The 16,882-nt window shown below is 41.3% G+C and overlaps 1 protein-coding gene across 1 annotated transcript in view; it reads left to right on the top strand.

Annotated features, from left to right (window-relative positions):
* Positions 1-913: 913 nt before the first annotated feature.
* The window catches only part of LOC118414567 (TBC1 domain family member 14-like), a gene marked incomplete in the record, with an annotated part of 37,638 nt that continues 21,669 nt past the window's right edge, over positions 914-16,882 (top strand). Inside the window, 1 exon segment of the mRNA XM_035818689.1 lies at positions 914-2,288. Within this exon segment, the coding sequence (XP_035674582.1) occupies positions 1,087-2,288 (1,202 nt within the window).

The raw sequence follows: 16,882 nt of genomic DNA, 5'->3' as shown, positions 1-16,882 counted from the left end.
TGATGCAGGCCACTCCTCAGGAGGAGACCTTAACAAGTAACAAGTAAAGTAAGTAAAATACAGTTTTTTGCCTATGGGAATTTACATTGTTAAGGGCCCCGAAGTGAGGAGGTTCGACGCCTCAAAATGTATAACAGGGTGCAAAAGTAATTAACAAGAATGGGACACGTTGGAGTTCAGGTTAGAATCTACAAAATTTGTGAAAATGAGCTTAAGTTTGCCTGCTCGTTTTCCCAGAAAGAACACTTTGAAATGACCCCCAGCGGAGGTCACCATACTGCAGCCGACACACGGGAGTAGCGGGAACAGGATTCGTGCGCGAAATTCTACCCAGCCAAACAAACATCGTAACACAAGTCATACATCCACAAAACTTACGCATCACTCTACTATCCACCACAGTTTCCGACTCGCTGACGTGCACAGAAAAATTTCTGTGGCTTTTCAAAAACTGCGACGTACTATTTTGTGCCCGACCTACTTTTGTGTCGCCCATAAATACTGTGTTCTGCGACCTTAAGGTTCGTATGCAAAGAAATAAGGTTTGTCTGTATCACATAAGATTTGTGGATATTACATAAGGTTCGTACGTTTTTGCATAATGATTCGTGTGATTTTCATTAGGTTCGTGCGTTTTCGTATAGCGATTCGTGCGTATCACATAAGATTTGTACGAATCTCATAAGGTTCGTGCATATGCACCCCTGGCCCTGGGTAAGGTGACGTTCACTCATGAAAAATGCACGGCAGTTGAATGCAACTAAGCCTGATGGACCTCTTTGGTATTGACGGGTCTACAAGGATGCTGTCCGTTCTCGAAATTCTCTAACATGTTGGCACCTGAATTAAATGTTAGTGATAGCTCGTAATCTACTACTGTACTTCTCGCGCATTGAATCATGGGAAAACTTGAATCTCCGCCCCCTTCGCAACATTTCAAGATGGCCGTCCGTCTGTGGAAGTAGAGACCGGTTTGTTTTCTTCCTATTCAGCCCGACTTTCTCCCGCTTTCCCCCACTGTTAGCAGTCACGATCGGCCAATCGGTGAGTTTGCAACATCTATGGATGTCATAGAATGCCAGGGACATGAAGAATCTACCCAGGGGAGACGATAAGGGTGGTAGTAGGGCGGTGGAAAACGGCGAAGTCCGCTCGGTGCAAAGGCCGTCTGTGGTGGAGACTGGAGGAGAATTTTCCATCATGTCGGCAGAGGAAATACAGAAGCGGAAGAGCAGTTTAGAGCGGGACCAGGTTGTTTTGGTAGCAGAGATTGCCAGGATCGATGATTCGGTCGAAAAAGATATCATGAAAGCTTCCAAAGTGCCAAATTTGGAGGAAATTTTACGAGATGAGAAGGTGGATGAGGAAGCGACGGACGATACCAAGTGTGGAAATGGGGGCGGTGAGCGTCACACGAACAGGACAGATCAAAACATTGCGGAGAAGAGGTCGTCTGGCTTTGAGGAGATTGACTTGGAAGGACAGGAAGGCTGCCAAGGCTGTTCACAAGAATCCAATAACTCAAAACAAATTAGACCTCCTGGTGCTAGCCATGTAATCACTACAGTTTCTGAACCAAATTTGGGGGCTGCTGATTTCAATGGCAGTCCCGAGGGTCACGCTTCAAGTGCAAGTTTCACGGATGGGGAGGACACAGATATTGAAGATTTGCAACAAAGCCACGATTCTTCTCCTGGAAGTATAACGAACGGCTGCGCACTTGGTAGCGCAAAGAACGGTGTGCATGGAACTCGGCCACGTAACGACAGCGAAAGTAGCGCCGGATTTGAAGCGTCGGCAGACGATGATTCGCAGGGGTACCCCGCACCTGTGTTGGAGGTCACATGCGAGGAGGCATTCACGGGGACCGTTCCTCACGACAGAAGGGTATCCAGGACTTCACTGGACACAAAGTCGGAGGATCTCGTGTTAGAGGGCGATCGTTTGGACCATGTCGAACCAGAAATCCGTCGTAAGTCTGCGACCATCCCCAGGACTAGCACAGACACGTCTTTAGCGCAGAGCGACGCGCAATCCTTCACTAGTATATCCAGTCTCAGCACGGAACTGTCAACGAGTGCGTCGATTAGCGACACCTCCTGTAGTAGTTCGCTAGTGGTAGACACGGAAGACGCGGGTTTTACCGACATCAGCTTGCAAGGAAAGACGATATTTCACGAGCGGAAGAGCTCGATCAGCTCCACAGGAAGCAGCTGTTTGGATGACAGCACGGCAGTGGTGCAAGGAGCCAAACCCAAGAGGCGGGGCTTGGGGATGTTCCTCTCAAAGTGAGTACCCTCTTGGTGTGAGGGTGTGTGTGTGTGTGTGTTTGAGTGTGTGTGTGTATGAGGTGTGTGTATGTCTGCATCTGTGTGTGTTTCCATATAGGCTTTACTTGTATTGCTGCAGGAATTCAGGTTTTTGTATCTTTTGTCCTGGACATGATTTTTTTGGGGGGGTGCAGCTTTTTTGTGTCATTATTTCGTTCCACAAAGTTGATATTGAAAAGAACAAAATAATTGAAAATTGAAAGCACATTGTTTGCAACTTCAAGGTATGCTGCTACTAATACAGAAAATATTTTGTTTAATTTAAACAAAATACATGATGCAGCAACACAGCTTTTTGACAAAAGATCTTGACAAACAAAGCTTGTATCAAACTCATTGTTGTCATTCATAACACAGTGCCACATACCTATATTATGTGGAGACAAGGCAGAACAGGTTTATTGTCTGTCTATGTTTACATGGTCATGATTGAACCAGTGGTTCTCCATTGTCAATCAATCACTTCACTCCTCCCACTGCCTAATTGGATTAAAGGGGGAGTGGCACTATTGGTGGGGACAGCAAAGAAAAATACCACTGTACAGACATGGTATGTTTTATATGGTAGTCAAGTCCAGTCAAGTATGTTATGAGCTACATGATAAACATGTACAGCTGTATAACTATAACAAGCATAAGGGTTAAAAACATCATGTTTGATTCTTTACCAACTAAAACTAAGGAAAGAAGTTGGGTTCTGCTAGTGCTAATTTGTATTTTGTCATAGATAATTTGTCTCTTTGTCATCACAGCACACAAGTTTGGGAGCTATTCACAGTTTGTATGTTTGTTTTAAAGCCAAACAGAAGAAGCTTAGTGGGACTAGATGGTTTAAAGGGGTTGGTGGATAAACTGAAATGTCTTTGATCCAATTCTTTGCTGTTTTCTTAGCCTGTACTGCTATAAATCTAAGAACACAAAGAAATTAAAGCCCTTGTTTATCAAATTCAGCGCTGATCCCAGTATTGTTTGTAGAATCATTCTATTGGCTATGATATTCAGCAATAATAAGAAAATGTGTATGTTATCAAAAATAAAAAGACTGAAGTTTTCTTTCAGATTTCCTCTATTTCATACTTTGTTCACAGACTAAAGCTTCATACAGCTGATGTAAGAATGTTCAGTAGACATTGTACTTTTTTGATTCAGTTTATTGATATACTAGTAATTGTGCTTGTACATTTACACATTGTATATGACATTGAACATACATGTATAAGTTCCCTGATGCATCTCAGTTCTGCATTGTTAAAATATACATTTGTATTTATTGGATCACTTTGGCCCAAAAAGCAGATTAACAAGAGAATCCCTGACCCTAATTTTGTCATGGCCATAATCAGAAACACAACATGAATTTTCCCAGGTCGCTACTTGATATTAGGTAAAGCTGCCTACTATCTACAACACCCAATAAACCGATGTCTTCTGGCCCCAATAGATAAAAGACATCAAAGTCCAGAGTATTGTTGAATGAGATCAAAGTTCTGCCATGTCAGTTCTAAAGCCAATAGGTTTGACAACTACATGTAGAATAGACCAATCCTGACTGTCAATCAAAATTAGTGGTTCCACCAATGAGACAGCACTGGCATGTCCATCAAATTTTTGGAATTTTTACATTCTTTTTGCATGACTAGGTTTTTGATGGGTGGGCGGGGCAATGCAATTGGTTCTTTGGGAGCTAAGGTCCAAAAAGGAAAAAAAAGGACATCATCACACAGAATTATCATTCCCCAAATCTCTAATAGTTTCATGATATCACAGCAATTTTTCAAGAACTAGGTTAACGTTATTTGTGATGCTTATAGCTGTTTGTTACAGTAGTGAAGATCTTATCATGCTTGTAGAATCTAAAGAAAAAAAATGTTGTATACAAATATTCCTGGGTTCTAGTTTTTTCCATATCATTTCATAACATAAAAGATGGGGTTTCTATGCTTGATAAATTTGTATATGAATGGATGCATATTAACTTATGATAAGCCATATGTTATAATTATTCTATAGGATTTGATATTACTTGAAAATACTATACAAATATAAAATCTCATGTCAATCAATAGGGAAAAACATTCTTCAATTTGGCAACAGGCAAATTTATCAACTTCTATATTGTAACATACATACCTTATATTACATTTATATTACATGATCGTCATCACATTTAGATGTGAAAGAAATCAATTTATAAGACATATCAGTCCAAGAACCAACAAATCTAATTGGTATAGCCCAAAAGAAGTTTGGATCTGAGTCCATTTAGCTCATGTCATGTCATGTGACAGTTGACGGCTGTCATTGTTCTTCCAGAGGTGGGCAAAGGTTTTGTGGACACATTCTGATGTGGCAACACTCGCGTGACGTAAGCGTTACTGGTGCTGTCAAATGTACGGCAGGTACAAAAGTTCGTGTTCGCTAGTCCGTGACTTACGTTTTGTTTATTGCAAATATTTGTACATCCCCCGCTGCTTTCATGTCTTTCCCACAGTTGAAATACACCAACAGTGACATTTCATATACTGTAAATTTGCTAATTTTGACGGGCACTTGGAAATGAGGTGTTTTCAGTGCAGGGCTCGAAATTCATTTTATGGATTAGGTGCACTGGTGCACCCAGCTTAAAAAATTGGGTGCACCAAAAAATTTTTGGGTGCACCACTTAAATTTAAGTAATAACCTAATAGCAAAACTTAGTTACAAACTATCAAATTCTTAAACAAGTACCATGACAGACATTTTATTATCTTTCTAACACTTAGATGTCAAGAATATGATGTAAACTACTATACTTTGATATCTTTACATACATAAAGCTAAGAAAATATTTGGGTGCACCCTGTGCACCCACAGAAAATAATTGGGTGCACAGCTCCAATTTTGGGTGCACCTGGGTGCACATGCACCCAGTATTTCGAGCCCTGCAGTGTTTTAAGATTGTGGTTGAAAGAATTCTTTAGTATGATAGTAATACAATGAAATGCAATGTCATTATTTTGCATTGTACAGCTCAATAGAAAAATGGGTAGGCTAAAACCAACAGGAAAACATATAAAGATTTACGGTAACATCTTCTATAGCCTGCCTTATGTAATCCCTATGCCCATTTAAAGTACACATATTTATAGCACACAACTATATAAGACTGTATACTTGTATGCATATTGATGTACAAGTTTTGTGTATGCTCTGTCTTGCCCATACAGGATATGTGGAATCCACTAGGGCTATCTGAATGATATTTGAATATGGTATATACAAGTTACAACCTTAAAAATATGTTGATATTTGTAATGGTCTATTGATTTTTCATGCCCCATTAACGTATGATATGAAAACAATCACCATAGAAAATTTTGGAACAAATTTAAATATAACATCCAACATTTCTTGTACATGTAGCTTCAATCTGGTACATCAGTTAGATGCAGGGTAGGACTAGTAGGAGAAAGAATGATGTCATTTTCCTTCAGCCATGGCCGGCAATAGAGATAGATTACCAGACAGCTGAACAAGCGCTTTCAGAATCCATCTGGGAAAAAGAACATTGTAAAGCGCTGTATGAGTCACACATTAGGGGCATCAGCTAGCCTTTCTCATCGCTGGGGCAAGGCATTTGTCATAGTAGTGGTCGTCAACTGATCGTTTCATATACTTAAACATGAGGCAAAGGGAATCAATGTATGAATTACAGTCTGAGCATATAATTTGCTGTCTCATTGTTTTATAATATACACAAACAAGTGCTGGCAGTTTCATTGATTTTTTAATGTTACACTTAAATTTGGTGTCATTTATGTCTGTGACAAACAAGCAGAGGATTATTTATAACAGTCCTTGTTCATCAAACATAAGCTAGAAGCAGCTATCTTTTGGTTGCCTTAAAAATAAACGCTCTCGACCTACCTCCTTCCATATGTAGAAAATTTAGGATACATGACAACTTTTATGTTTGGTTCTGGAATCCACCCTTATTAGCAAAACTGTAATCTTTATTATCTATGTTATGTATTTTATATTGTTGTATGATATTGTAGCATAAGGAATTGCAAAAACACAGACAAGCCATGAGTAGTACTTCTCTCTGTTGGATTGAAGTAGGAATTCTTGTATATCCTCACTATTTTCCGATATTAATTTCCTGTCAAAACCAGGTCAAATCCTTTGATACCTCCAGTGGGTAACAGCTTGGTTTATCCTAGAGGAGAATCGATGGAAATAATAATTTAAGGTTTATCATAGTACCTCTGTAGAGCCTGTAGGCTATCATTTTAGTGAGAGGGCCTCTTTAATTGACCACTACTAAAATTAATTGCATCTGACTTGAAAGAATGACCCACTTGAGTGTAGTGGTTACTGGTAATTATACGTCTTAGATCAAAGTATAGTGTCCATAGTTTGAAGTCAATTTCTGTGGTTGTGTGTAGGGGAGATTTCTTTCAATGTTTCATGGACTAAGAGTTAATTTTGGTTGGCATGTTTGGTGGAAAGACATGTCATGTCAAACCCTGGGGGTATACTGTATGTGTATAGGATATGGGATGCTCCTGTACATACCACACACCTTACAGGGCTCCAAACACAAGGTGCTGTGCTCTGCATACCTGTACTATTGCAGGTGACATTCAAAATGACCTGAACTGCCTAGATTTACCTGCACCACTCATTTTCATGGATTTTCTTTTTTCATTCCATCAAAAACAGTGTTTTAAAATTTAAGGTGCTTCTTCAAGTCTGTTGTACTGTGTGTCTTCAGGATTGAGGAATTGTGTACTGTATGGCAAGTTGGGGGACATACACAAATACCTAGTTCAGGTACATGTACATGAACTAGTGTAGGTATACCAGTGTTGTGTAAGTAGACACCAGAGATACCTGTACAGCTGATTATACCTGTATTAACCTGTATTGTGTATGCAGGTGGGATTTCTAGCCCCCCCATCGGCAATAGTTTAAAGGGCTTTCCTGACGTCAGCTGTTACCCCGCTGTTTTAGGTCATCGCGTTTTAGGTTATTGCCCACAGGAAGAATAGTTGTTGGACACATTCACTTCCTGTTGGTGTGAGTGTGTCCTGATAGGTAGACATTACTAGACAATGAAGACTTCAGACCACACAGAAGACATGGAACCCAGTTTCTTGCCTCTGTGTGGAGGGAATTTGAAGTTGAGATTGTGCGATGCCAGGTAAGGTATTTTGGAATGTTTTGCTCCTTGCTTGACAGGTAGGGTCTGTGTTGTATTGTTGATGGGGAGGGGGGCATTCACTTCTGTAGTGTTCAAGAGTTTCTTCTTTTTCATAAAAGTGCTAGATTGAAGATTAACAGTTTTTCACACTTTGTTAATGGGTCCAAATACAATATTTTGGCCGTTTGATGTGTTATTCTTGGCTTGTGTTGTTTAAAGTTAGCATTTGGTAATGTAAAGTGTAAGAGTACTACATGTATATGCTACATAAGTTTTCCTCTGGCTTTACCTCAAGGGAATAAATGTAGTATATTGTTATTTGCTGGATTGAAAGGGCTGTATGGGTAAGGGGGTGAAGTCTGCCATCTCTGTTTGCCTTGTGTCTCCTGCTACAAACAAGGAAAAGCTGTTAGGTTTAGCCATCAGGTTTGTTTGTACAAGCGACTGTTCAACCATGACGCTGTCACTATATATATGTAGTCAAGAAACAAAGTCGTACTAGTAAACATTCTCATATATTCACTTACCCATATATTTCAGACTAAGTAATCAACTAGTAAGGTTATCTTTTTTTTCATATTGCAGGAGTTTGAATAGGTTGTGAAAAGTGTTTGTGAGACTATTGATATTCCCTGATATATGTTGTGTACATGTGTTTATAAAAATAAAATGTGTCTTTTGATGGGCTTATCTTCAACTGCTAGAAAAACTTAATAGAAGTTGATACACACATTTATGATCTAGCCCAAGTTGGCAACTAGTTTACCAAAATAGGAATCCCAGACACAAGATTTTTTTTCTAAGCATAACTTGCTACTTCTTGCTAAGTATTCTTGACAGTGTTCCTCAGACATGATTTGTTATCGCATGCAAACTTCCTTGTTGTTCCTACAGCTTTTCACTTCGGCTTCGGCATAACTGCTTCACAATGCAGTGTTTTGTAAACAAAGGGCCATTAGAAGGCGTTTTCTGACAAAGGTGTTGTTAAAAACCACCTGTCTGTATTGCCTTGTTGTTTATTGTGGCTGGAACAGTAAAAGTCGACAAACAGATCAGTGCAGGTCAAGTGTTTGCTGTAGGAAGTGGTTGGTTGTTAATGTATACTCGGAAAAGGTTGTTCCAGTGTAACATGCCAGACGATACCCCTGGCCATATCGTACCCAGATGTATGTTGATGCCCACATTTTCCAACCAATGCCAGAAAAGTCTGTACATGTGCACACAGTTTCGGGGAGCAAATATAGCCAGATTCAAGTTTTCCTAACTTTCTTTTTTTTTTTAAGGCAAAGTCTTCCATATTTATTCTTTCAATTTTACCTTTGAATGTCCATCTATTGTTTCAGGTTGACATTTTATCGTCTGAAGTGTTGATTTTTTAAAAATAACTTTAGATTGGTGTTCACTCAGTAGGGTACATTTGTATATCCCTTCCATTGAAATCGCAGCCATGGCATATCATGGAGAGTGCGTTGCTGGGAAGAAAGGGTGGAGTGGCACTACACGTGACAGTTGTAGGTGACCCAAATTGTCCAGCCATACCTTTGACCAACATAGGGATTCCAGACAGATATGCAAATGTCTGTACCTCTTACTATGTCCCAATATGTATGATAGATCAATATCGTATACTCTCACAATACAGAAAGAGTACTGTAACATTGATTATGAAATATGAAATAATTAGCTTCCTACATATTGATAATTCTCACGTTTCATGTGCCAGTATTTAACCTGACCACTTGAAATGTAGGGCATGTATTGTGGAGGTTGCAAGGCAACACCCCCTTATTCAGGAATGACCTCTAGTAAACTTTGGTCCTCTGCCAGCAGTATGGTTGGGGGTGATGAAAACTACTGTAAATCTTGACATTTTTGGTGTGTTTTTAAGTTTGCAGGTTTAAGTTGTGACCTCAGTTGTTCTTCCTTCCATTGTGTTACTGGTACTTCTTTTTATTTCAACCAAGAAGTTGAACAACTCAAAGATGCTGGGAACTTTTAATTTTTGATGTGCAGCAAAATTTAGCTGTCCTTAGTTTTAATGAAAACACATCTGTTATTCATCATTGACGTATCCTATCATTTGTATTCTTTATGAGGAATCCCATATATTTTGAGTCCTCTACAGAAAAATGAAGATTAATATGTTTGATGAAGATGTAAAACTTTGATGCCTTCAGCAAATTGTACCAACATTTGACATGATGCAATACACATTGCACCTACTGTGGATTTTGAACTTGAGTGAGTGTTTATGAGGTCTTCTTGCTTACTTGCTTAAGTTAGTCCACAGAATTTTCTATTGAATTACTACCATTCTTGCAAACTCCAAGATACTGCAGACTCCTGTTTTTTTCCACATTGCCACAAAATGTAAGTGCTGCAAACTCGAATTGATTTACAGTAGTCTCCTTTGTGCCAGGTCAAGTTGTAACTGCCCCAAATCAGTCATCCAGTAGAGGGTGGCTGAGTTGTTTGGGTTTAAAAGTAGTTCTTGAAATAATAAATGGCTGAACATGGGTTTTCCTTTATATTGTAAGGTAGTATTGATTTTAGAAACCTACACGTTCTTGACTTTTACACTACAGACACTTTTTAGCCCTTTTGTGTCACTTTCTGACTTTTACATACATAGTATGGAGCAAAAACAATCTGCATGCACCAAGGTCCCCATATTATATGTGCCTCAAGAAGGTCTTGTTTTCAGTGCTGTTTCTTGTGTTCCTATGGCCGTGATTTTCACTGGTTTGTTTGGGACCCCTAGCGTCTGTTTTGAACTGCAGGGGCCAATTTTATTTGAGATTGTCCCTCGACGCTGTCACGTGGTGAACACTGCGTGGATTCTCGCTTCCACGCCCATCCTGAAGCTCATTTGTAGTCACCTGAAAGAAGAAGCCCCTCCCCTTTCGGTGACGTGTGCACTCTCGGCTTGCATAATCCTCAGTTATAATTTTTGCTTCGTAATAGTAAGACCTATTCCGTATAGCTCTGTCACAATTAGTGACCGTAGTTCGAGTTAACATAAGTCTGAGTGGTCACGCAAAAGAAAGTGACCCTCATAAGTCGCGCTCTCGGCAAGTTCAAGAGGACAAGAAACGCGAGCGTAAGAGGAAAACGTCGCGTGAAGATAGGGCAAGTACTGCCCCGCCTGCTCCGCCATGCTGGAACGTGTCCGTGCTTGTGTACAACCACGTGCTTCGCCGCCGTCCCCCCTGTCAAAAGTCTGGGGGAGTTTATGCGCCGTATGGCCGGTCTCCCGGCAGCACAGGGGAGTTCTACGCTCCATGGCGGCGAGTCTACTCCTCGGGAGTCTGAGCAGGAGCATTTGTCCGGGCAGGAGCAGGAAGATTTTCCGGAAAATTTAGCAGAGTTGCGTGCCACTTTGGGCGTCATTAGATGCACAGGGGCACATCGAGAGACATAAGTTTTGCACGGGCGCTGTTCCGCGAGTCGGTTACAGGACAGTCCTAGTTGCAAATGTGCCCCCATCGCTGGAAGACCTTCAGAGAAACTGGTATAATACCAGTTCGGAGATGCCAGTTCTCAGACGCCAAGAGTGTGGACAACGCTGGCGACTACTGGCTACATGGGTCTTCCACGATCGGCACAAGATGGTCGCCGAGTGCGTACCATGCCGTAACGAGTACAACGTGCTGTCCCACTCCGGTAGGTGTGGTTTCCTTCGACTTACCTTTTTAGGTAACGTTACTCGTAACGTACCCTTTGCACGTTGTCCTCAGTTCACTTTACTCCGGTTCCACTTAGTTCATGGATGATGGAGTTGTATTACGTTTTTGTGCCGCATTAAATGCACCGCTAAGTCGGTTTCCTCGCAGCAGAATATAATATTTCCCTGCGTCTGACGCCACATATTTTGATCGCACCGCTGAGTCGGTTTTGTTTCCTCGCAACAGAATATAACTTTCCCTGCGTCTGACGCCACATATTTTGATTGCACCGTTGAGTCGGTTTCGTTTCCACGCAGCAGAATTTTATTTTTCTCTGCGTCTGTTGCCACATAATTTTACGCACCGTTGAGTCGGTTTCGTTTACACGCAGCAGAATATATTTTTTCTCTGCGTCTGACCAGTCTCTCCGTTCGTTAGAGACACGTAGTTACGTTTTCTACGTTTCTAACTTGGGTAGAAGTTGTTCAGCGGTTATTTGCCTCAGTTTTACCTTGAGGTTTCAGCAAGGACTCTGTTTGTCCTGAGTTTCAGCCACCGATCGTTTCGCTGCATGCGGTTTCTGCAGCTGAGGCTTCCTTCATAGGTGCCTCCTTTTTTACTGTCTTTGAAACAGTTTCAGTCTAGACAGGTGGTTCCCGCTGGTCCGTTTGGGACTTACAGTTTACTTAACCGCGCCCGGCGCCTCTGCTAGCTAGCTGAGTTTGTTCGGGCAACCTACTGTTTTCGGCAATCGATCAGTAACGTTATTAAACGTTAGCGTCATGTCAGTCACTCAGTGTGTTTTTGTGGCCGCAATGTCGTCCTTGTCAGGCGCTTGATTTGGCCGATCTTTTATCGGTAATACCCAAATTCCTTTATTAGCATAGTGAGCATGTATGTCAGGGTTGATATCCTTGTTTTGGGGCTGTTGCTCCGCTAGATGTGCTCACTTTGTGCCTTCGCACAGCAGATTCCTTCTAGAATGTTCACAGCTGTTCACAACAAACTTGTTTACGTCACGTGAGCGCCCGTGAGCGCCATTTTGTTTTTCGCTTTTCTCGCGAGATTGCCCGAGTTCTCGACGCCCTCTTGCGGTTTCAGTGTAAACTGCAGTGTTGCATTTGCGTTTGCGGTCCATTTGAGATTTTATTCCTACGTTGTCTGCGGTTTTAGCGGGTTTGCGGTAGTTACCGCTTTTAAATGTCTATTTGCTTTTTTCTCGACCGTTTTTTGCCGTACCTTTATGGTTTTTACCATTCTGAGGGTGTGTGGTACCTATGTCGGTATTTTTTATGGGCAAATTACAGGATTCTTGTGCAAGTTTGAGGTAACTTTAAATTAGTTACTAAAATCTAGGAGGTTTTATAAAAATTTTAAATGAATAGAAAATGTATTTATATATTTTAAAATTATTTAATCTTTTTGTGTTTCACACATGTCAGAGTTTTCTGTTCTGGACTGTTTTTCAGCTGGGTTATCTAACCTTTTTTTTGTGTTCTGAAGTTTTACCAAGTTTTCACCATTTCTTGAAATGATGGTAGTTTTCAGGTTTTGTTGCACCTGGTTTGACCTTTGGTTGGTGTCAGTGTTTAGCATCACTTTACTGTAAAGGTTTTTACCTTTGAGTGTTTTTCCTAGTTTAGTCTAGGTCTATGCTAACCTTTTGGGAATATTTTTCCCAGTTTTGGTGAATTCCTGAGTTCAGGAGTAGTTCCTTTGAGTAGGATACTAGTTTGTCTTTTGACAAGAACGGGTCTCTTATTGAGTTCTCGGTTCGCACTTGTTTTACAAGTTTTGAGCAGTCACAGCAGCGACAGTGTTAGTTCTGCTCAGTTACCTACTTTTTCACCTTCTTCAGGTTCTCCCTCACTCTACAATATAAGGAGTGTTGGTTTTTACCATAAAGGGCTAGTCAGGACCCCTTTTTGTTGATGGGTCAGTTTACCCCCTTTTTACGTTCAGTCATATGGCACTTTCCCAGTGTCTCAGGGAGAACATCGCGTTAGACAGAGCAGCAGCTCTCTGTTTGGCCTCCCCAAGAGGCATTCGCACAGGTGGACCTTGGGCTCGTTGTAGAGCCTGGCACTCTCAGATGCTGTCCACCTTTCGCAGTGTCACCCTTCTGCTAGGACGCGCGCGTCTCACCGTGTCTGTTTCTTTGTTTTTCATCTTCCAAGTTTGTCAACTGCCGGGTCAGAAACATGTCTCCAGCCCATCACCTCGCCCTCAGCATGTGTAAGTGCGTTGTGGTGAGTAGTCTCCACGTGTCAGCCGTCTTCGTGTCTGGCTATGACATCATGCGAGCACTTCCGCGCCAGATCAGTTCATGGAAGGTTTGCTTTTTTAACTTTTGATCTGTGACACCAGTGTGTTCGTGACCTTACACAAGTGTCCCGGCCTCCGCAAATGGGGAGCATTGGACTTAGTGTTTCCCACATATATATTAGATTCTTACCCGGTTTCTGTCCTGGGAGCCTGATCTGTAGGCGTCGCGTACTGTGTCTATTCAGCAGGCCATTCTCGTCTAAAAGATGCTGAGAGTATTCCTACATACAATACGAGGTGCGGGTGTTGCAAATGGCACCGTTCGGGGGCACATCGGCATGCTACCTTGGAGACTCATCCGGTTCGCGCTTTTTTACAGTCCAGTGCCAACAAGTCTGCTCTTGTACCAGTAGACTCCCAGGTCCTTCAGACAACTTTCTCTGTGTGGACGTCCCTGGTGACTTTAGTTCTACAGAGAGTGCTAACCTCTGGAGTAGCGACCTTATTGCTCCTAGCGTCTGAGGGCAAGAGCGAAGGAAGTTGCTCCTCTCCACGTAGGGGAAGGTCTCGCTGAGCTGGAGGTAAGTTTATTTGGGACGTTTCAGTGGTCCTGAAACTCCTGCGTAAGTGGGCACCGGCAAATTGTTTCAAACAGTTGACTCTTAGGTGGCTATGTTAGTAGCCTTAGTGTCAGAAATCAATCATTGGCATTGTTAGACTGTAGTCATTTGACCTCTTCTAAAGAGGGTTTGTCGTTTGAAGTCTAAAGACTGACAATGACTTCTCGACCGGACAAACCTTCTTATTCTTTGGTTTCTGTCTTAGTTTGAGCAGAAGGAAGTGTGTCCTGTGTTTTATTTGAAAGCATTTTAGCCAGGACAGCAAAGTTCTGTTCTGATTCCGTTTCAAGAGTGTTCCGCGCATTGGCCAAACCGCACAAGGCAGTGTGCTCAGCCGCGATAGCTCGTTGGCTTATATCATTCCTTTCAGAAGCTAGTTCAGTCACATATAGCTTCATTGGCCATTCTGTCAGAAGTGCGCCTACCTTTGCTGTCTGTCAATCCGGGGTATCAGTGAAGGTCATTATGCAAGCGGCTAACTGGTCTAGTTCTTAGACCTTTGAAAAGTTATGACTAACCGTCAAATTTGTTTCACTTTGGTCTTTTTGTTCTGGCCTCCGCTTCAAACTCACGCAGTGTTCACCACGTGACAGCGTCGAGGGACAATTGAAGTTTGGTACCAACCAACCTTGGTGCCGGACAAATGTAATTGTCCCTCGACGTGGAACGTGGTGAAACCCAGCCCAAAATAGTACTGCTGGGGTGCTGCATCTGACTATTCCCACCCTGGGATGGTCGGCCAGAACAGGTTGTGAAGAACTGAGGATTATGCAAGCCGAGAGTGCACACGTCACCGAAAGGGGAGGGGCTTCTTCTTTCAGGTGACTACAAATGAGCTTCAGGATGGGCGTGGAAGCGAGAATCCACGCAGTGTTCACCACGTTCCACGTCGAGGGACAATTACATTTGTCCGGCACCAAGGTTGGTTGGTACCAAACTTCAATTTTGAGAGATAGATAACTCAAGAAGTTGACGGATTATCATGATTTTGGGTATGTTTATTGATGTGAAGTTATTGAAGCTACCCTGAAATCCAGGAGTTGTTGACTCTCTCATGCCTCTGTGTATCCAAACATGACGAAGGGAGGGGACATACCAGCAGCTTAGCATTCCCCACCTCTGCTGTACATGTACAGTCACACATTTCAAGGTCGGGACAATGTCAACAGTACGTACCACACACCATTAGCATTCACATACATGGGTACAAGATTCTTCAACCTCCCCAAACGTGTGAGAAAAATATTGTTGTATGCAATTTGGGTGAATGACACTGTCACAGACATATTTACAAACATAGTTTTTACATACTTTTACATAAATTACATACATACATTTTACAAACTTTCAGTACCTTCCGAGCAGATGTTGGGGCCGAAAATTTTTGGTCAAAGAACTGTAAAAAAAGAAAAAGAAAAATACTTTCCACAAGCAGAAAATGGCTGGTCAGAAATAAATTTTCCAACATCTGCTCAGAGATTTATAATTTCCCCCATTTATGTATATACATATATATATAAGACAATAAAGGATTTGTTTTTCCCTGCAACTATCATAGAGTGGAACTCGAAACTAACAAGTACAATATATATGTAGGAGCATCCTCACTAGATAGCTTATATTACTTGTTATAATTATAAGAGTAGCTTAGAAGTTAGAGTGCAAAAACTGAGTTGTGACAAGTTGTTCAGTGTAACAGAAGAATCTGCTGCATGCCTGTGATGCTGGTTATAAAAAATATAATCAATATTGGCCAGGGTTCATATACAAATACTCTCATTAGAGTACCTGTATGTACATACAGACAAAAAACGTACAGTAGACAGTTTTGGCCAACTCTACCTTAATAGCTTCGCCCATTATATTGTGTTTACAAACGTATATCAGTATACTTGTCCGTCATCCATTTGGAACACTATTTGTTCCATTATAATGCGGTGCTTTGAAGTTTGAAAACAACATGCCAAAGCCATAACATAAGGCACTATACTGTGACTAATAAAAGTAAACCTGAGAAGCCAACCATGCAGTTCAATCTGCCAAAGAATGATTGTGTCAGCATTGTGCCTTAGAGCATGCTGAATTCTGTGTGTTGAGACTGTAATTCATTTATTTTCACAATTGAAGAAATTGGGTTTTCACCATGTGTTAAGTCTACAGTTAAAACAATATACCTTCTATAGTAAGGTAGTGTAATACAATGGAAATGGATATTTGCAAAAATAAAACCACCCCTACATGTAGATTGCCAATAGACACAAGGGAACATTGACATTCATCCGCAATGTTTTTTGTTAATTTTTAGGATTGGAAGGGTCATAAAGCAATATAGGTATAGTGGCGAAGTTTGCCATCTCTGATTGCCTTGGTCTTTTTTTTAGTCTAGACTATTTGCAAACAGAAATGTTGTCTATCTGACCGTGTCATGTTTACTGTATGTAATGTACCATTTGTGCACCTGGTACCTCTCCCACACAAGGTCATCACTGATAACATTAACCTTCATGTGTACTCAAGGTCAGGTCCCACCTGGGCTCATGATGATTCCTTCCCATGAAATCCCACATCAAAGGGACAATATCAAATATCCAGATGACACTGACCAATCAGAAACCACCAAATTTTTGATGTACCGGTAGATAATGAAGCTGCAATACCATTGGACAGCCACAGGCATGGACATTATTGGACCATTGAGTTGTTATGGGGAGCGGCTAGGCCACCTTAATATATATATGTCACCATATACACCTTGGGATGGGACATAAGACATACATGAATACCTGGATGAAGGTTAGACATCCAAGTAATGAGATA

The sequence above is a fragment of the Branchiostoma floridae genome, chromosome 4 (assembly GCF_000003815.2).
Source record: "Branchiostoma floridae strain S238N-H82 chromosome 4, Bfl_VNyyK, whole genome shotgun sequence".
Taxonomy (NCBI): Eukaryota; Metazoa; Chordata; class Leptocardii; order Amphioxiformes; family Branchiostomatidae; genus Branchiostoma; species Branchiostoma floridae.
Note: the sequence above shows the minus strand (reverse complement) of the source record. Positions and strands in the feature narration are given on the sequence as shown.